This window comes from Passer domesticus, chromosome 2 (assembly GCF_036417665.1).
Source record: "Passer domesticus isolate bPasDom1 chromosome 2, bPasDom1.hap1, whole genome shotgun sequence".
NCBI classification, from domain to species: Eukaryota; Metazoa; Chordata; class Aves; order Passeriformes; family Passeridae; genus Passer; species Passer domesticus.
The window spans coordinates 63551773-63572282 of NC_087475.1; the positions used below are offsets into that span (position 1 = coordinate 63551773).

Here is a 20510-nt window from a genome sequence, read left to right on the forward strand (position 1 = left end):
TGGCCTATGGAGCACATGATGGCATGATGTGTATTTGGGAAGCCCAAGGTGCCCTATACAGGGAGTGTGGTGCACAGGCTCCTTGACTGGCACCCCCAGCAGATAGTGCTCGGCCCACAAGGACACTTGAACTAGCCTACAGGAAATTTTGAAAAGGGGAAGGAAAATCCAAATTTTTGCTTCTACTTAGCCTACTTTCTTTCAGACTAAAATCTGACTTCTTCACACATTTGGGGCCTTCCCATGTGGGCAGTACCTCTGTGTGGGGCTGGAGGGCGTGTTTTTATGACCAAGGGGAAGGAATAAGATGAGTAACCCTCTCCTTGGTTTCTGTCTTGAAACTGGGCTGTTGTGGAGCCAGAAATGCAAAAGGAAACAGAGACAGGGGGAGGATGGAGACTGCAGCCCAGAGGGGTGGTTTGCACCCTGCTGTGTCCTCAAACATCTATGCATTTTAGGGACTCAAAATTCAGAAATAGTCTAGGCTCCTAACTGTTAAATATGTGATATGCACACAGTATCTTGTGATGAAAGTCTTTGATTCTTCATGATATTCCGAGATGTCTTCTCCAGAATTACTGAAGTTTTTATTAGTAAGAAATGTAATAAACTCCCCTCGGAAGCTGAGTCATACAGCGAATGTTTCTAAAAAATTCCAAGCAGTCACTCCGGATCTAGCTCATCAGGTGCAGGGTGAGTTGGCAGCCAACCTCATTTATTCAAAGCCAGGCTTAAAGCAAAACATAGAATTACTTTATAAAAGGGAGGAAGCAGCACTCTCCAGAAAGCAGGGTGTTTAAGAAGGTGAATGTGGGAAATTACCCAGGCAATGAAGATAGTCATATCACATGGTGAAAAAGATGTTCTCAAAATAGCTCAGGAAAATAAAATGTGATCAATGCCTTAACTTTTCTGCGTGTTTCAGTCTCTGATTCTGTATCTGAGAACAGCCTGCTTATCAGTCCCAAAGTGATTATTGCCACATGCCTTGTGATGGGGATGTCATCAGACTGCTACTGCAATGCCTAAATTAGTGTCTGCCAGTTGCAGAAAAGATGCAGTCTGAGTTACTGGGGCATTGCCCAAGTGAAGACTGAGGCCAAAGCTGCCTTTTGGCAGTGGTCTCACTGGCTGATGTGGCCTCAGTCCCTGTTGTATGTCTTGCCTCTTTCCCAAAGGATTCTGTCCATAAAGATGCTCACAGGATAACTTCCATCCCACTTTAGTCCATGTGACCTGGGTGAGAAGACACATTCTATTTCAGGTGTCTACAGAACCTGCCTCAATGACTCTGTGGGGTTAGGGAGCACCCAGGAGCCACTCTGCAGCCAGACCTTGGCAGACAGGGAAACAGCCAGGACAGCAGCCAAAGCAGCCAGCACAACCACAGCTGGAAGAGGATGCTTATCCATGGGCTTAGGTGCCACAAGAGTTGGCAAACAGTGGTTTCAAGAGGGTCCTAATTCATCATCGTGCTGCACCTTGAAAATTCACTTGATGTAGGTGTCTCTTGGGAAGCTTTTTAAGTTGACTTTGCGTTGTCAACTCAAATGCAGGCAAGTGTTAAAAACCGCTTTTCGTGCCCACCTTGGAGACCAAACGAGTTAGACTAGTTCTTAGCTAATCTAGTTTTCTATGTCATTTTTAAGCTCCATGCTAAAAAAGAGGACCCACAGAGCTGTTTGCGGGTCCAGGGATTTGTGAGCTCTGGTGACACAAGTCTTTGCAGCCACTGCACGTTGCCACCATGACCCCACATGAGGAGCACACCCAAAGGGCTATTTTGGCAGTCTCAAGTTGACAGATACAAGTGGTAAACAGAGGAGAGATTAGAATCTTTATCCAAAGCACCTTGGGATATAGATAACAAGTGTGAATGGCAAAAAAGTTGGGTTGTTTTGGAGACTCTTCATCTGCTGAGCTAGGCAGCCTTGTGTGGACTCCTGACCAGCTGCCAATGTGAAATACAGCACAGCAACCAGAAAGAACTTGTACGTGTCTGGTCTGACAGCACATACAAGAACAGAAATGATCAAGCTTTTATGTCTACAGTGTGTATAGAAACCAGTTTTACAACAGCAGTGGGCTCAGAGCACCCATCTGTGCAGTTAGCATTGCTCCACTAAGAAGGGGTATAAAGCTTGTGATGGGGTAAGGCATTCACTGCAGCCATTTGCTCATGGCCTAACAGAGCTCTATCTGTTCCTATAAAAATTCAAGGAAAATTAGTCCCTCAGCTTGTTAACTCAACCTTGAATTATGAATTGAATGAGATTATGCACCAAATCCCAGAAGCCTGTCAACGATTTTGTTATTTATATGTTTTCTGGGAAGTAAACAAAACCAAATATCCTCTCCCTAATTCCAAAAACATCTTTCATGATTCGTGGGAAGATTATTTGGGCATCCCACTAATATTTTGGGCAACTCTGACTAATGAAAGCACATATATAGAAGTGTGGGTCCAAACACAGAAATTCAGAACACTTCTCAACATGTCATGTAGCTGTAAAACCTGTTTCATTGGGTGAAAATAATGAAAGACTGCCCTGTGATTGCTAGCACCACTTCTTGAGCTGAGAACATTTCTCTTTTAAGAATATGTAAGAACTTTTAATCAGGATTTACTTCCCTTTACCCTGTTCATGGTTTTTCTTTGGCTTCTGCATTAGTAGCACTCGGGTTTTGCACCAAGTTTTTGTGGGTTTCCTTTTCATTAAAAACTTTGAAGTCTGTGAGCAACAGCAAGCAGAAGAAGGAAATACTGAATACGCCAGAAGACCCATGAGCTGAGGTAAGACAAGATTTGTTTACTTTCTCTGCTGTAGATAAAATGGTTGCAATGATTAAAATACAACGTACTTTTCTTTCTCAGTATTTGCAGTTAGGGTATTACTTGCCAGAGACAGTGATAGTTTACCAAACTTCTCTATGACAAAGCTGGTGTTGAGAAATTTTTTTGGCAGAAAAAAGGGTAGATTTATGTAACTAGGATTGTTTGCCAGATGGAAGATAACAATGAAGTTGTGGATCTGATTAAGAGAGCCTTGTTTTTTAACTAGATGAAAAACATGTATTTGGCTTATGGAGAACTTTAAAAATAAAAGGTGTTAAATGTCAGACTCTTGGGGTTTTCTCCATTATTGTGCATTTAGAAAGGTGAATAACATGCCATGTTTTGATGAATTTAGTGTTGATTCTAAATATTGCAGTTGTTTTCATTTATTCTTGGTAATGCTGCTCCTGAAACACAAAGTGAATATTAGCAAGAAAGCCAGTGGGAACTTTAAAAAAACATGAGAACTTCTGTTTTTCTTGGAAGTGCAGTGGCAAATGCAAATGAGCTCCTATATACCAGCAATATTATAATTGCCTTCCTATTTGGGAAATAAAAAACAGACTCAGGTGTCTGCGGTTCTCTTTAGACAAAAGGTTACTGTGATAGATGTAAAGATCATACAAGAGGTTCTAACTATTTCTCCCTTTACATAGCAAAGTATTATATTTTGATGGAACAGCCTGATTTCCCTATTTAACTTTGCATACAGAGAACATCTTATTAAAGGGAAGTTGTTTTGTCATTCCTCATGTTATAGTGAATGCAGTGTTTTAGAGCAGCAGATCTCAGATCAACAGTTTGGAAATGGAGTGTTTATTTATGCCTTTAGAGACAGTGGAGATTTCATATTTAGCCCTTCAGCAGCAGCACCCCTCCACAACACATCTTAAAAAGGTCTCTGTCATTCTGTCCAGACATGGCACAGAAATCCATCCCATTCTCTGCTGGGATGCCATATCATTTGATTGACTGCCCTCTGTAAGAACAGGGGTAGCCCAGGGCTGCTGACGACTTTACTTGCCCTTCTCTGCACATTCTGAAGCTCCATAATCTCTGGTTTTAGTGTGAAGACAAGAACTGTCCACTATGGGAAGGCATCAGGTTTTATACAAGGTTTGATACCCTACTTGACGGTGCCCCTCATTTTGCTGATAATTTTGGTTCTTCTGCAGTTGTAGCCAATGCAGAAGTGACTTTAGCAAATGGTCAATGATGCCAGTGCCAAGTGCCCTTTCCTGAATGCAACAGCCACTTTAAAGTTCATATAAATTGGCACAATTTAGATTTTTTTTTTCCCCAGCATGTATCACCTTACATTAAATTATACTAATTCTCACCTGCCCCCCTTCCAGCATGGCATCTGCCAACATGGAGAGCTGTCACGTCCAGGCTGTTGATAGAGACACTGGATAAATCTAGTCTGAGTGCCAAACCCTAGAGGACTCCATTGCTTATTTATTGAGCCCCCACTTTGCTTCCTGCACTTCAGCCAGCTTTCAGCCCACAAAAGAACATGCCTTCCAGCTCTCTGGCAACTTAAGTACTTAAGAAACCTTTGTTGTAGAGCTGTGTTGAAGGCTTTGACAAATGCAACTCTATAAATGCACACCTATCACAGAATCATAGAATGGTTTGGGTGGGAAGGGATCTTAGAGATCATTTCATTCAAAGCCCCCTGCCATGAGCAGGGACATCTTCCACTAGACCAGGTTGCTTAAAGCCCCATCCAACCTGGCCTGGAACACTGCCAGGGATTCCATTCCCCCTTGCCCTGTCACAACATGCCCTTGTGAAAAGTGTCTCTCAAGCAATCTTGTAGGGCCCCTTTAGGTACTGGAACATGCTTTAAGGACTCTCTGGGGTCTTCTCTGCTCCAGGATGAACAGCCTTAGCTCTCTCAGCCTGTCTTCATGGTCCTGCTCTGGGCCATCTCCAGTAGGTCCATGATGTTCTTATGTCAGGGTTTCAGAGCTGAATTCAGTGCTCAGGTGGGGTCTCACAAGAGTGAAGTAGAGGGGAAAATCTCTTCCCTCAGCCATATATGTACATCCATATATATATATGGGTCCCCTTCATCCATTGTCATCACAGCCTTTCAGTGGGTAAGCCAAACAGGATCTCCCTTTTCAGAAGACATAATGACTTTTTCTCAGCAGACTGGCATTTCAATGAGCTCAGTGACTTCATTCTTCATTACAGATGCCCCCAAAATGTCCCAGAGGAGGAAATTGGTCCTGGTGGTCAGTGGCTCCCAGGACTGATGACGAGCTCACAGCCTTGATCAGCCTTATCAAGCCTTTCTGGTAAATGAGAGCTGCACAGATGACACATCAGTCCCCTGGCACAGCTCCTGATTGCAATGGTGGGTTACGTGCCTTGGCCAGCAGTCTCACGGCTGAGGTCCTTTGGGACACTGATATGAGTGCCATCTGGTCTCAATTACTTTTTGGACTCTCACTTATCTAGTTGGTTTAATACTTCCTGCCCACATCTGTTGAGTGGAGCTGGCTCCTCTGTCCTTTTTACTGTACCAGCCCTGAAAATAGCCCAGCGTCTTTGGTTGGGAAGAGTGAATTCCCAGAGTTTTCCTGCTATGACCTTGCTCCTAAGAGATCTTTTGCCACCAAACTCCCCTGCCAGTTCCCAAGTGGTTTTTCATCTTCCAGTAGGTTTACAAAACTTACTGTCAACCCAGAACATCCCATCCTTTATTAGAAGCTCTTCACTAATTTTTTTTCTTTAATGCTCCTGGTTTCCTCTCCATGTTTGATCTGCCATGATACAGACTTTCCTGTTCTCCCCATTTTGACAAGCCTTCTGCTTTCCAAATGGAGATATTTTCCTTAGAGTAGTCTTGGTAACTATTTTACTGATAGACATTGGGCTCAATATTTCTTAAAATGCCTATTTCTTTTGGAACGTAGGCTTGTTGTATTTTCTGTTTGTTTCCAGAAACAAACCCCAAATTTATGTAGGCTTCTTCCTTGTGGGACTGCTTCCCTGTTCCACAATGCTGTTGAGCTCAGCTCTACTGTGATTAACAGTACAGAGCTACCTCCACCAAAACCTGTGCAGCACTAAAGATAGATGGCATTTTGTAGAGGTAGAATGCCAAGGTAGAATGGCATCTTGTGATGCTGATTTTTTTACAGGACTAATTATTCTAGGAATCAGGAAGTTGTTGCTTATGGACATAGCATCTCATCCTACTGCAGCATTGCATCATTATAAAGACACCCCAAACCTCCTCCCATTGCTACCTGCTTTCATCTTCCTACCCTTACTTAATGTGCTCTGGCAATTGTCATAACTTGCTAAGGAGCTCAATAGTGCATTCCTAGCAGTATATTTTTATTATTAAGTCTGCCTACAAAAGCACTGTTGTGCTTCTCTTTAGCCACAATATTTTTACAGTGTTGTGAGTTATGTAGTCCCTCCTGCACAGTGCCACTCCTCCACCTGAGCATCCTACAGTATCATTACCATAAAGCTGGTAGCATGGCAACACAGGCTCCTATTGATTATCCTTTCTCCTGCAGGTCTCTGAGATTTCCTTTGTACCAGGGTTTTGGTCTCATGCCAAGGCTGATGGGCGCTCTGTCTCTTTTTCAGGTTTGAGATCAGTGAAGAATTACACGTAAGATTTGGTTTTGATCAGACATTCAAGATAGCATGTGCCAGTCTATTGGATTTGCAGGCAGTTGGATCCTGAGATTAAAATATGAGAGGTTTGGGGCATTTTTATTAGCTTAGTATCTTCTTCAATTAAACAAATCCCCTCTTACTTTTGCTCTATTAGCCTACCTGTCTTGCACACCCATCCATTTGTTAAAGATGTAAAATTCACCTTAGGCAAGGAATGTCTTTCTGCTATCATCTTACCTGAATTGCACTCAAGCAAGGCTAAGATAAAAGGAAAAATATATATTCATAATAAATATGTATAATTTATAACATAAATGTAATTTGTAAGGAAAGAGAAATATTTCTTAATAAAATCCATGCTAATTAAGCTGTAAATATTTTTTAAAGATTTCACAGAAGAAAAGATAAAAAACCCATCCAAACTCTACATCTAATCTATTCATGCAGCAATTACTTCAGAAAAGGCTCTCTTTCTTTCTCAGCTGATTTTCTCTTTCTCATGCCAGGGAGATTGTCAGAGCCTCAGGACATGTGTCAGCTGCTTCCATTTGATAGCTTCCATCAGTGAAACTCATATATAGAAAAAATCTCCTGTTAGAGAATTTCTATCAGAGGAGTCTTGCAGTACCACTGAAGAGAGAATCCCATTTCAGTTCATCCTTTTTTTTCCTTTTTTTATTTTTTTTTTGGCTGGGACTGTTAGATCTTACTAAAAATCTTCTTTTGGGAGACACAGAAAATTCCTGTAGGTCCAGTGTCTCAGCCTTAACCCATCCTGTTCATTCCTGACCCAGGAGACCATCTGGATACTTTGCTGAAAATGAAGTTTATGACCTGTCCTTAGATAGATCATTTATTCTGTATATCTAGGAGCCATCTCCTAACCTTAGCTGGCTAATAACAGTTCTTGGATTCAAGGGAGGATAAAATTCTTTGCTTATCCTCTGTGGTTGGTTGAGGTAGTCCCACATGAAATATTTCTTTCACTTCACCTTCCATTCCACATTGATCTGTGTGTCAAGACACAGCTAACAGGAGCATCTACACATGAAAATGTTATGGGTTATTGTTTGCCCTGTACTGAGTGCAGGCACCATGGTGCTTTAAGAGCTTTCAGTTGACTGGTCTCCAGCTTCTTTCTCTTGGACATGCCATAACAGCTTGAAACTCATGTTGGAATAGCTTGGAGAGGAGTCTGAGAACTGATTTTCTTGCTAGGATCAAGGATACTGAATTTTCTCAATTGCACATGCACTATTCTACTCTTAGTCTCAGTCTAGCTGGAAAGAGAATTGAGGAGCTTTTGTGCAGTTAGAGGACAAAATAGCTGGAATGGTAGTTGTTGGCTAAATATCCTCATATGAGGAGCCTGAGCAAAGTGCCTCAGGCCCCGTGCTTGTATTCTCTCCCCAGGGTGCAGGGACCCAAGGCCTTTTCATCAACTGAATCTTCTTTGCCAATCCCATCCTTCATCAGATAGCATTGGACACAAACCATCACCCATAGTGCTGAGCAGGGCTTGGAATTTGTCCACAGTCCAAGTTCTTCACCCTCATTTGATTCCTCTACTTCATAGCTTTCACAAAAAACAAGAATGCTTCCACAGGTGGCAGACCTCTTTACTGATATTTTCTTGTGTTTTGGGGTTTCTAAAGGCAAGGATGCTTGGACCGCAGGAAAACAGAGTCAGAAGTGTCTTCCCTTTGCTGTACCTCAGGCTGTAATGTTTTCCTGAAAAATAGGGGGATCATATTCATTTTGGAGAAAAGCTGAATTTGATCTCATACAGAAAATGTGTGTATCAGGCAGTTGTTCCATAAAGAAAACCAAAACAATTAAACGTCCTTTGATTGCCGAAGATTTGTCTTTAAGAAGAATATCTTTTCCTTCTCCTTTGAGAAGAAATAGGATCCCAAAGGAGGAGGAAATTAACTTTAGGAGCATGTGTTTAATCAGTCCAGTGCTTTGCTGAGACCCAATATCCATGAAGGGCTCCTTGGGAGACCAGCCTGGGGTTGTGCTTCCCACGCTTCCCATCCCAGTGGGGCTGGATGAAAAGATGCCTGCTAGGGCACATCTGGTTGCTGTATTTAAGGGACTCAGACAGACTCTGGGACACAACCCTGGAGATACCATGGCCTGCTCTGAACATAGCTCAGGCTCCCCCACCATGGCTTCTGTTCACAAATTAGCTCCCATTCACAGCATAGCTGGGTGTTCGAAGTACCCAAATGTAAAGCCAAATTTACCCCCAAGGAGGCTCCACCTGTACAGATAAATTAGTTCCAAATTGTGAAGCCAGTGAGGTTCAGAATAAGAGGTAGGATGCTGTCGTGTACCATGGGCATGTTATCACTTACACTGGGGCAAATTAAAAGCTTCTTTTCCATGCATCTGGAAATGCCATGTAGTTGTGGTTTTCAGGCTAAAAATTTCCACGCCCCATCTTTGGAATATATTTGCAGATACAAAGAGGGAATTGCTCCCACTCTCAAACAAGAAACAATACTGACACCTTCCTTTGAAAATACTACTAGCTGCATGACAGCTGAGATAAGAAATCAAGAGTTCAGAAAATAAATAGACACAAATGAGACAAAAAATATTATTTAGAGTGTTTTAGTGGTGAGTGGTTTTGATTTGATTGAATTATAGCCTCACAGGAGGAGGAATGCCTCTCTCTGTGAGCACAGCCCATTTTCTCAGAGGCCATTTTCATTAGGGCTGCAAATGTGGGCTGCCCTGGAAGCTGCAGTGTGCATGGATGACTGACTGGTGCAGAACAGCTGAGCACAAAAGAGGTTACGATAGTGGTACATGGAGCAAAGACCCCACAAAAAACAGACATAGAAAGCCACCAGAAGCTACAAGAAAATAGAAATACAGTGCGAGGAGGGAGTTAAAAAATGAACTGTGCATAATCAGCACAGTGTTTGCACAGTGTTTAAGGTCAAAATGTCCTTAATTTTTACACGTATCAAAATATGCCTGGTATTGCTCAGGAAATACTGCCAAAAACATACCAGAAAAATTTACCTAGTTCCAAAAGGCAGATTCAGTTCTTTTGGCTTTCCATCCTAATTTGAAATGCAGGCCTAGCAGTGGGCACTGATTTCTTTTCTGATCAGGTTTTGATGTTTCCATGGTAGGTGACTGGGGACTCAAAACTTCCCTGCCACAAAATGGCTGACAGCAAGTTGGCTTGTTTTGCACAGCAAAGATCAGAGACTTGTCATTAAAACACACACACAGCACCTCTAAAAGGCAGCACTTTTACAGGCTGAGAACACAACCAGCTGCTGTAGCGCTGAAACTCATTAGAGCTTACTTGGGGCTTTGTGTCTTGAGATGTGTATTTACCGGGACATCACAAGTAATTACTCGTTAACGAATCCTTACTTCCCACTGTCATCTGAATCTTGCAATTTCTGCCCTCAGTGAAACAGTCCCAAATAGCCAAACTCCCTGCCCAGCCTGTAACCCAGCACTCACACCACTTCTTTTCTCTTTGGCAGGAAAATGGAGATGCTGGCTCAGACTATGAATATTTCCGAGGTGGCACTAAATGGCAGCTTCACTGACAGCTCCTCCAACTGTACAATTGACGGCTTCAAACAAGTAATTTATCCCATCACGTATATCTTTATCTTCTTCCCGGGTGCTGTTGGAAACAGCCTTTCCATTTATGTTTTCTTCCAGACTTCGCAAAGGACCTCGATAAACATTTACATGCAGAACTTGGCTATTTCAGACCTCATGTTTGTGAGCACTTTGCCCTTTCGGGCCTCATATTTCCTCTTGGGATCGCATTGGATATTTGGTGACATCCTCTGCAGGATCATGACTTACACCTTGTACATGAATATGTACTGCAGCATTTATTTCCTCACCGTGCTCAGCGTGGTTCGTTTCATAGCCATTGTCCACCCATTCAAACATGCAAAAGTGACCAACATGAAGTGTGCCAGGATCACCTGTGTGGCCATATGGATCTTTGTGCTGGTAGCTGCCAGCCCTCTCTTAAACAAGGGAATCGCTGGCTACAGAAACCCAGACAAATGCTTGGACCTCCACCCCTCCAGCACGCACAGGCTCCTCATGATGAACAGCTTTGTCCTCGTCGTGGGCTTCATTCTGCCCTTCTGCACCATTGTGTTCTGCTATGTCTTTGCCATCAGAGCGCTGCTCAAGTCCAGTTCTTTGCAGAGCAGGAGGGCAGTCTGTCACAGGAAGGCGCTGTTAACCATTGTCATCACTCTCATCCTCTCCCTCATCTGTTTCCTGCCCTATCACATCCTGAGAACTGTCCACCTGATGTACAGCAGCTGCAGCCAGGCCAGCCTGCACAAGGCGCTGGTGGTCACTCTCTGCCTCGCTGCCACAAACAGCTGCCTCGATCCCTTCCTCTATTACTTTGCCGCTGAAAATTTCAAAGCAAAAATCAGAAGTTTGTGCTGCTGGTAGCTGGTGCAGAATTGCAAAAAAAAAAAAATAAAAATTATATATATATATATACAGTCCTGATGGGATCTCTAGACTGGGCTCATACTATTCAGTGACAGAGGCTGTGTGCTGTGCTGCTGGCCAGCCTGCAGCTCTACTGCTCACTGTCAGGCATCTCTGGAGCAGAACTATCTGGGACAGAGCTCTTTGTGTGTGACCAAAATTGAGTCTGGATGATCTCAGGACAGGTGGCTGGCTATGATCCCTGGTTGTCTTCTCTTTAGCAGAGATACCTCTGTTGTTCACCCTCCCCAGGACAAGCCATTGAAATGAATCCACCTTGCTACTGGAGTCCCTTTATTTCATTTCACAATACTGAGTGACTTGAAAGGGAAACTGCTCACCTGACCACTTCAGTGTCTGTGCCTGAACCTCTCAGTGCTCCATTTCCCTGCATGTGCAGGGGTTCAGACACTGTGATTCCTTACACATTCACAGTACCCTGCCAGTTCCCATTGCAAACACTGTCAAAGGGGTTGCACATTAAAGAAATATAAAGCACTACTTTCTACTGAGGCTGACTTAAAAAGCAGGAAGAGACGCAAACAGGACCCAGCACTGGCTCAGGCTGCCCAGAAGTCACTAACATTTTAAAATTTTCCACTCTGAGCCAGCCACCAAGGTATTCTGTTAACAATTCATGGGTTGCCAAGTGAGAGAATGATTTCAAGCAAGTGGCATCGCCCTGGAGTGTTGTGAGTAAGATGACTGCTGGCAGGATGTGGGCGCCCAGAGCACTGGGCTGCGTCCTGCAGCTCTTCATGTGGTGTCAATTCCTTCAAGGTCATTGCAACACTTTTTATGCCCAGTGTTGCCAGTGTTTTTCACAAAGTTGAGGCTAAGCAGTTCCATTCCCATGCAGGGATACAAAGACAAACTTTTAAAAGTATTTTGGTCCAAAAAGGTTGCTAGGGAGTGGTTTCCTCTGCACAGGTAAATCAGTCTTACACCAAACAGCTGCCAAAGGCATTCCCAATCACTCATCTTCAGTCTCCTCTGAGGAGGAAATTGATCCCTTTTTTCATAGGATTAACTTCCTGTCGGTTTGAATTTCCTACATCAAACATAAAAAAATGCAACAGGGAAGCACTAACCCAGGCACAGGAAGAAAGATGGGCAACAGAGAAGGTGGAGGAGAGCTTTTTTAGGAAGCAATGGGAATCTACTCCTGCGTGTACTTTGGAAAATTTCATCAAATGGCTGTCTGCATTTGTAAGTCTCCGAATATTTTTTAAAATATGTTTTCTAAAAACTAGACCTAAGTGAAAACAGGCTCCAAACTAAGTTAGACCATATTTAGATTTTGGGTTTAATTACCTCATCTTTTACTAAAAACAGACAAGAAGTTTAGTCTTATTTTCCAAGAAAGCAGCTGGGCTTATATGAAAACTAACAGAAATGCTCAAAGCCTTCCCTCACCATGAAATTCAACGAAAGGAGGGTTTCTCTCTGTGAAGATACTTCTCAATGCTCTGAACTTTTTATGGAGAAAGAACTCCATAAACTGAATGTTATTGCTCCCAAACAAAAATAACAGCAGCAAGCTATTTTTAGCTCTGTCTGAAATATGCAGAAAACAAATAATTGCTGGTCAGGTGGAAAAGTACTTGGCAAATCACTGGAAAAGACATATTCTTTCTTGGCTATCTAAGGGTTATGTTCAATCTGTTGCAGTCATTTGATGCTGCCTTTAATGTAGGCACAGAGTTCTATCAGAAGTCTTCACTAAAGTTCATTCTCCAAATCCTTATTTCAATAGCACAGCAGCATACTGGAGAGCTGACCTAATGATGCCACGTGAACTCCTTGATCCCCTGCTGTTGATGAAAAAGGTAATATTAGCAATGGTTTGCAATGGGAATTTGATTGAGATGGTAACCATGCAGATATAGCAGGCACACAAGTGGAAGGAAGGGGCAAATTCTTTTTCTGTGGTTTTCACCCATCAGGAGGAAACCTGAACAGCAACAAGTGACAAGCTTGAAGCTTCTCATGAAACACCACCCACTTCAAATACTGCAAGAGAATGCAAAAAATTAACCACAGTCTAATCTCACCAGCATGCTTCTGTCTGTATCTGTCCAGTGCACCCAATTTTGCATTTAAAGGATATATGTATCTCACTTATAAGGTCACTTTTTTTGTATTGATCACGCTACCACTTTGTTGGCAATTGAATTAACTGTCAGAACTGTGTTTTAATAAACTAGATTTACCTGTGGCTGAAGAAATGTTTTTTATTGATCGCACAGCTAACAAGGGATCTCCTCTGAGTGCAGGGGAGAAGGAACAAGAAACAGATACTGAGTTTCTGTAAGTGGGCCATCATTTCACAAGACTGAAATGTTCTTGGATGTCTGAGAACATCCTGCTGCCTTATTCACATTGCCGACAAAATAGTGGGGAACATGAGTCAAAATCAGAGGTGCAGATAAAGTAATAAAATTTTAAAATTATGGTTTAGTTATGAAAGAATTCTAGACCATCTTTGCTAGGGATTTTCTCATGAAGCTTCAAAAACACTTGTATAACATGCCACATTCCCATTTACTGCCTTTTCTCCATTTATTGCTCTTGCATGTCTCTACTCATGGAGTTCAAGATTTGGGTTCTTCACTGTGGAAGTATTATAGTAAAAAATGTAGTTAAAAAAGCATCAACATATCTATTCTAAAATGTAAAACTCCTGACAGTTAAATTTCTTGCAACACCTCTAAGTCTCTCAAGGGACCATATTCCCCTTAAAAAGTACTTTGATATGTTTCCTCAAATTTCTAGGAGGCAAAATCTAAGAACAGCTATGTACATAGAAAGTAAAAGAAACAGTAAACTTGTGAGCTTGAAGGAGACGTAACAAGAGGAAATGAAGTCTTTAAGTGACCCTTAAGCAGCAGCAAATGATCTACCTTCATATGCACATTTTTCCTGTCATTCAGGGAACCCCTGGTACTTCTAGACAAAGTTAATTTTTCAGTTCAAACTACACTACTCTCAATAGAGAGGCAGCAGAAGGAAATGCCACTCTTCACATCAGCTTTTAAGCCCAGTTTGAGACCATGTGTGGCTGTGATTGCCCGATGGTGTCACAGTGAGCAGGGGAGCATCTCATGACTGTGATCCTCCCCTTCGACTTGGCTCTCATGAGACCCCACAAAGAGAGCTCTGTCCAGCTCTGGGGCCTCCAACATGAGGAAGACTTGGACCTGTTTGAGTGAGTCCAGAGAAGGACCATGAAGAAGGTCAGAGGGCTGGACACCTCTCCATGAAGACAGGCTGAGGGAGTTGGGGATATTCCAGTCCGGAGAAAAAAAAGGCTCCAGGGAGATGTTATAGCACCTTCCAGTACCTTAAGGTGGCTACAGAAGAGCTGGAAAGGGGCTTTTGACAATGTAGTGTTAGCACAAGGGGAAAAGGCTTGAAACTGAAAGAGGTCAGGTTTAGACTAGAAATTAAGAAGAAATTCTGTACTGTGAGGATGTTGAGGCACTGGAACAGGTTGTCCAAAGAAGTTGTGTACGCTCCACCCTTGCAAGTGTTCAAGGCCAGGCTGGATGGGGTTTTGAGCACACTCGTCTAATGAAGTGTATCCCTGACCACAGTAGGGAGATTGAAAGTAGATGATCTCTAAGGTCCCAAACCATTCTATCATTTTATGATTTTATTATTTTTGTTTTAATCAATACATTATCTGACTAATTTTCATTATACATCCTCTGCCCTTCTCAACATACATCATGTCACCATAGCTTATATTTTGCTTTGGCTCCTAAGTGTGTTGGGAGAAAGGAGTGCAGATTTTGCTGATCAGCACCTCCTTTCTGAGGTGCCTATTCCTTTATGCTATAACAGCAGGCTGTGCTGGCAGCAGAGCAGGCAGCAGACTTGTCCTTCATCTTAGAGGTGTTGACACTTCTCTTGGTCACTTGGGATGGGCAAGATAGAAACCTCCTGCTGATGATAGGAGTGGAAATAAGATCTAGCCAAAACAACCAAGTGTAATCACAGTCAAGAGGACTCAGATGCTGTTTCAACAGTGATACCATCCCTGGGCTGGTGTTTTGAATTCTTGCATTATATCTGAGGCAGTTTAAATGATGGTCTATTTAAAAGACAGTGTAAATGATGTGCAATCACAGACTTCCTGAGAGAGTCCAGTATTGTTTGATGTGCTTCAGCTTCCTGGCCAGCACCGAGCATGATCTGCCAGGCACTGTGACTGTCCCAACATGCTGTCCTGTCCCTCTCACATGTTGTGCTGTGTACATACAGGAACCTTCCTGGACATCTGCAGAGACAAGCAGGATATTTAATTGCATTCAGCTGATGTTATGTAGCTACATCTGTTCATCCACAGTCAACAGCTTAAGGAGGCCAAAGAAGTTAAGTAACTTTCTTTGTCCCAATTTCCTTTTCTGCCTTTCAGAAAAACTGTCCAGAATTCCACCACTGCTTCTCCTTTTGATTTTGCAGCTGAAAGGATGAAGCTGCCTAACACAGGGACCCGGTCACAAAAGTCACATTCCTGTTCAGGAGCAAAATGTGAGCCTTAACTTCTGAAGCTGAGAAATAAAGCTCTGGACCTTAATCCATTTCTCATATTGCATCACTCAAAGCTTGAATGCTCAGAGTGGTGGCTGGCAGGTTTGCTTGTCATGTTTGCTCTCTGCATTTCCAGAAGCTGAGATGCTGATCATGCTAACTGTGGGATGATAGCATGTTTTCTGAGCAGCCATGGGAGATGCAACTGGGGATGATACACTTAGCATGGAGCTGTGTTTCATTACAGAAATTTTGGCAAATGAACCCCTGAAGGAGGGGATCTTTGTTCTCTGCAGATTTTTCTTACATTATAACCAGCTTTCAGTTCTGGAAGCAAGGAGCCTGACAGTCTCTGGCAGGCCAGCTCCAGGACCCTTCTGATATCCAGCCCAAAAAGCCCTCCATAAAAGATAAATACCTTCTCGTGTTTAGTTTCTTCTTGCAAACAGTCTCCCACCAGAGTTTCAGGATATTTAAAGATGTTTTGCTCATTGGTGAGATACTCCTTACATGCTGTAAGTTAGCTTTTTGTTGGCCACTGCGAGGACAAGTAATCCAGAAGGAATGAGAAAAATAATCCAGTTCAAGAGCCAGCCATCACACTTCTTCTGATCTTTATTACTGCAGCTGGAGCAATCTCTTCTGGTGGTTCCTTACCATTAAAAAAGAAAAAATAAATGCAGATAATGAATGAGACTATCCTCTTAAAAACAGTACTTTCAGATAGGCTTATGTTTTTTCTTTTCCTAATTTTGAATCTCACCCACCTAACCACTGAACACATTGAAGTTTGTAGAATTTCCCTGGTAAAGCTGCTATCAGCAGCACGGGCACACCTGGATCCTCCAGAAGTGGAGGAGGTGTGTGGAGTACGTGGCTCAGAGCTGCTGCCCAGCCTTTCCCAGGCACACAGTCACTGGGGCAGCCTGTGGAGCTGGGCAGCAGGATGCTCCATGGCCAGCCAGGTTTGTGAACCTTCCTGAGGCCTGGGAGCTGTCCAGATACACCTGACTCCACACCAGCATAAGCCCAGCCCTTCCCACACCTATTGCCATGGTCCTGGTTGCCATGGACAGGAAAGCCAGGTGCAGAGACCAGATGGGAAGGATATGCTCCAGCAGGTCACCAGCAGGAGTGACAGGCCTAATTGATGTGTCTGGCCATGCCACCTCCACTGACTTGTACAATTCCGGATTGGTGCTTCCCAGTTCCTTTCCCTTCAAATTCCTAATGACATCTAGTGACACCTGAGCTAGCTGGACTATGTAGGTGAAGTTTGCTCTGGGAAAGGTAAGAGTGGATGGGCATATGGCCCAGCTGGGAATGGCATAGGAGAACATGCTTCCCCATTCTCAGAGGAATGGGACCTTCAAGCCAATGCCCAAAGACAAAGGAGCTGATGCCCACCTGCAGAACTATCTCTCACTGTGACATTTACTATCAGAGCCATCACAGAGCATCTAGAAGCCCATGCTCTCACAGGGAGAATCTATCTTCATGCTTGCAAGGAGCAAGATGAGCTCAGGGACTACTGGCACAGTCTGTGGTGTCTCTTGTTATTCTCTGAGTATCTGATCTAGAGTTTGCATGGTCTGCCTTTCTGGAGGGATCCTGGACACCTGATTCAAAATCAGCAAAGCTCAACAGCACAGGAGGACATGACACAGGCAGCCTGGCAGTGGGGAGAAGAACATGTTCCTTGGGTTGTGCTGTGGGAAAGAAAAAATATGGAAGTGCTGGATGTGCTTCAGACACCAATTCCAGTGATGTACTTTACACTGACAAAGGTCAAAACATTCTTAATACTGAAAAGTATTATTGCTGTCTTCCCACATATTTTCTTGGGATTATTCAAAGCCATGAAAAAAAAAATAATCAGGCCCTCAAAGCCACCATCCACCACAGGCATGTCCCTTGGCTTTAATCCTAGGCGCTGCAAATGCCCATGGGTGGAGCTACTCCTAACCCGTCCTCAAAGGAGCTGACACCATGGTCACCAGCGTGGTGAGGCAAAGACAGAATGCATCTAAACAAGCCTTTCCCAGCACCAGCACCACTACCCAAATAAGGCCTTTTTTCCCAAACAAGCCATCTGTAACAGCTTTTAAAAGCCACAGGATCTCTTACTGAAAATACTTAGGTAACTGTGCTCTTTTAAGACATCTTCTAGAGCAAAAGTGTACACAGAGCTACCCACTCAAGCAAGCTAGCAAGATCGATTCAGAGAAACCCACTGATAAAAGGAAGCTACCAAACAAAAATACCCCCTCTCCTATGCCTCTCCTGGTCTAGTACACCTTGCTGTTTCCACCCCTACAGTCTGTACCTCATCTAAGGAGAGGGCCCATGTGAGTATCTTTGGAGACAGTTTGACACGTTGACTGAGGATTTGTATCTGATCAGAAGAGAAGGGACAATGACAAAAATCCTTCCTGAGCTACTTCACCATCAAGAATACCCTGACACATGCCCGTCTTCCCTGTCTCCCTCTCCACTCAAACAGATACATGACAATTTTCTTACCTTGAAAGTCCAATGAGCAGAGAACCAGAGGGAAAATATTGACCTGAGCTTGGCTGTGACTGACTCAGCTGCATTTTTCATAGAGAACCAGGTTCACTTAGCAAAGAGAAACCGACAGTCAGGGCATGAATGCCAGAGACTTTCTCAGAAAGCTGCAAAAAAGGGACTTATGAAAGCTCTACAAGGAATACTATATATAGTATATCTATACTATATATATTTCCAGGAATTGGGAGGAACTATTCACTCCCTTGAAGGCAAAGAAGCCCTGCAGAAATATCTTGACAATTAGGGCTGGGCAGTCACCAATTATATGAAGTTTAACAAAGACAAGTGACAGATTCTGCACCTGGAGAGGGGCACACCTGGATGTACAGACAGACTGGGGAATGAGAGTCTGGAAAGCAGCACCTTGGAAAAGCAAGTTGAACACAAGTCAGCAGTGCCCTGGCAGCCCAGAGGGCCAACCCTGTTCTGGGGTGTATCAGGCACAGTATCACCAGCCAGGCCAGGGAGGGGATTGTCCCACTCTGCTCTGCACTGGGGCTGCCTCACCTCGAGTGCTGGGGGCAGTTTTGGGTGACACAATGTAAGGGAGACATGGAACTTTTACAGAGTTCTCAAAGGAGGGCTACAAATTTGGTGACAGGCCTTGGGAGGAAGCCACGTGAGAAGCAGCTGAGGTCACTTGGTCTGTTCAGGCTGGAGGAGACTGAGGAGAGAGCTCATCACAGTGACACCTTCCTCGGGAGGGGAAGAGGAGGGGCAGGCACTGATCTCCACTTCTCTGACCAGCAACAGGAACTAAGGGGATGGCAAGAAACTGAGTCAGGAGAGGTTTAGGCTGGGTATCAGGAAAAGGTTCTTCACTCACAGGATGGTTGGGCACTGGAACAGGTTCCCCAGGGAAGTGGTCAGAGCACTAAGCCTGAGACAGTTCAAGAAACATTTGGACAATGCTCTCAGGCATGTGGTGTGACTCTTGGAGTGTCCTGTGCAGGGCCGGGAGTTGAGCTTTGATGATCCTTGTGGGTCCCTTCCAACTCAAGGATGGTTCCAACTCCTGTGATTCTGTGTTCTGTGGATAGAACGTCATGGTCGAATCTCCATTTCAGAAATTCATCTACTTTGAACTTCCTTGAACCAGGAAGTCGTCTCAGAAGTCACAAAGAACTATGTCTTTGTTGCTCAAAGAGTGTGTCTCACAGCCAAGAACTTTCTTTGTTGCACACATAGTACATTTCAAGATATTTAATGTGTGGCTTATAGCAGACATTACCATCGCCATCACACAGTACTATAATATACTTGCCTTCAGAGTGCCATCCTGATTCCTTATTTCTTCAAGCAGTCAAGTAACAAAGGGAAGAACAGCGAAAATTTGGGATTGCTGTTAAATGATGTCAGTGCCCTGGAGATACCAGAGGATGGATCCAAGCTCTTCTTGGTGGTGCCAAGCAATAGGACAAGAGGCAGAAACCAACACACAGGAAGTTCCATGTGAACATGAGGAAGAACTTCTTTACTGCGTGAGTGACCATGTACTGGAGCAGACGGCCTGTACAAGTCTTCTCATTGAAGATATTAAAAATATGTCTGGATACAATCCTGAGTAACATGCTCCAGGTGAGCCTTCCAACCCCATCTGTTCTGTGATTCCGTGATTTATTAGTCTTGGATTTTATACTTCACATCCAGTAATTAAAGACAGTAGCAGAAAAAATAAAATACTTTAACCACAATAAGACAGTTAAGTATATACATATATATACACATGTACACACATATATGTATACATATATACAAATGCAGGTACATACTCTCATATTTATTTATTTAATAATTTTTAAACATTTTTATGTGTTTATATGTTTATGTACATGACCACAGATCTTAATTTGCAAGTGAATAATGAATACATATTTAGGAATCAGTGTCAAACCTCTCAAAACTAATGTCTTGTATAACCCTATTCCATTAATATATCAGTAATGGATTTATAAAAAGAACATATTCAGGACTAACTCTGCTCCACTATGAAATTGTAATGTAGATCTGAAGTATAAGAAAGTGAAACTTGTTCCCTAAGTGATGTATCAAAATTCATACATGCTCTGATGAGCATTCTTCAACAGGGGAAAATTCAAACCTAAATACCTCTTGTACTACATCTTGCTAAATTTTGCTTGACATCCCTATTATGAGAAAATTTCTGCTTCCAGTTTCATTGTGACTCTCCCTTTGGCCTGAGGTGACAGGTAAAACCTTTGACATGCTGTCTTTTTTAAGAAGTTGACAAGCTGTCTATTTTTCACACTTGGGAAACCCATGTGGAAAAGATTTCAAAATCTCTACTGACAGCTGTGAAATTAAGAACAGGTTTTTGGCCTGATGCTGATATAGTAAAATAATGTTTCTTACCCTGTGGTGTGCAGGCTGGTGGGCTCCACAGATTCTTCTC

The 20510-nt window shown here is 43.1% G+C and overlaps 1 protein-coding gene and 1 long non-coding RNA gene across 3 annotated transcripts; one reads left to right on the forward strand and one right to left on the reverse strand.

Annotated features, from left to right (window-relative positions):
* Positions 1-2502: 2502 nt before the first annotated feature.
* On the forward strand, positions 2503-10948 carry CYSLTR2 (cysteinyl leukotriene receptor 2). Its single transcript, XM_064411229.1, has 2 exons — positions 2503-2794; positions 10000-10948. Exon 2 carries the CDS (start codon positions 10004-10006, stop codon positions 10946-10948), a length of 945 nt encoding a protein of 314 aa, XP_064267299.1. The 5' UTR covers positions 2503-2794; positions 10000-10003.
* Positions 10949-14731: 3783 nt separating this feature from the next.
* Positions 14732-18763, reverse strand: LOC135294034 (uncharacterized). Of its 2 annotated transcripts, XR_010356139.1 has the most exons (5): positions 18399-18763; positions 18050-18201; positions 16934-17235; positions 15945-16178; positions 14732-15272 (listed from the first exon to the last, which is right to left on the reverse strand). It is a non-coding gene; the product is annotated as an uncharacterized LOC135294034 (long non-coding RNA). The 2 variants fall into 2 exon arrangements; XR_010356138.1 differs by having other exon boundaries at positions 18050-18763.
* Between the last annotated feature and the right edge of the window lie 1747 nt (positions 18764-20510).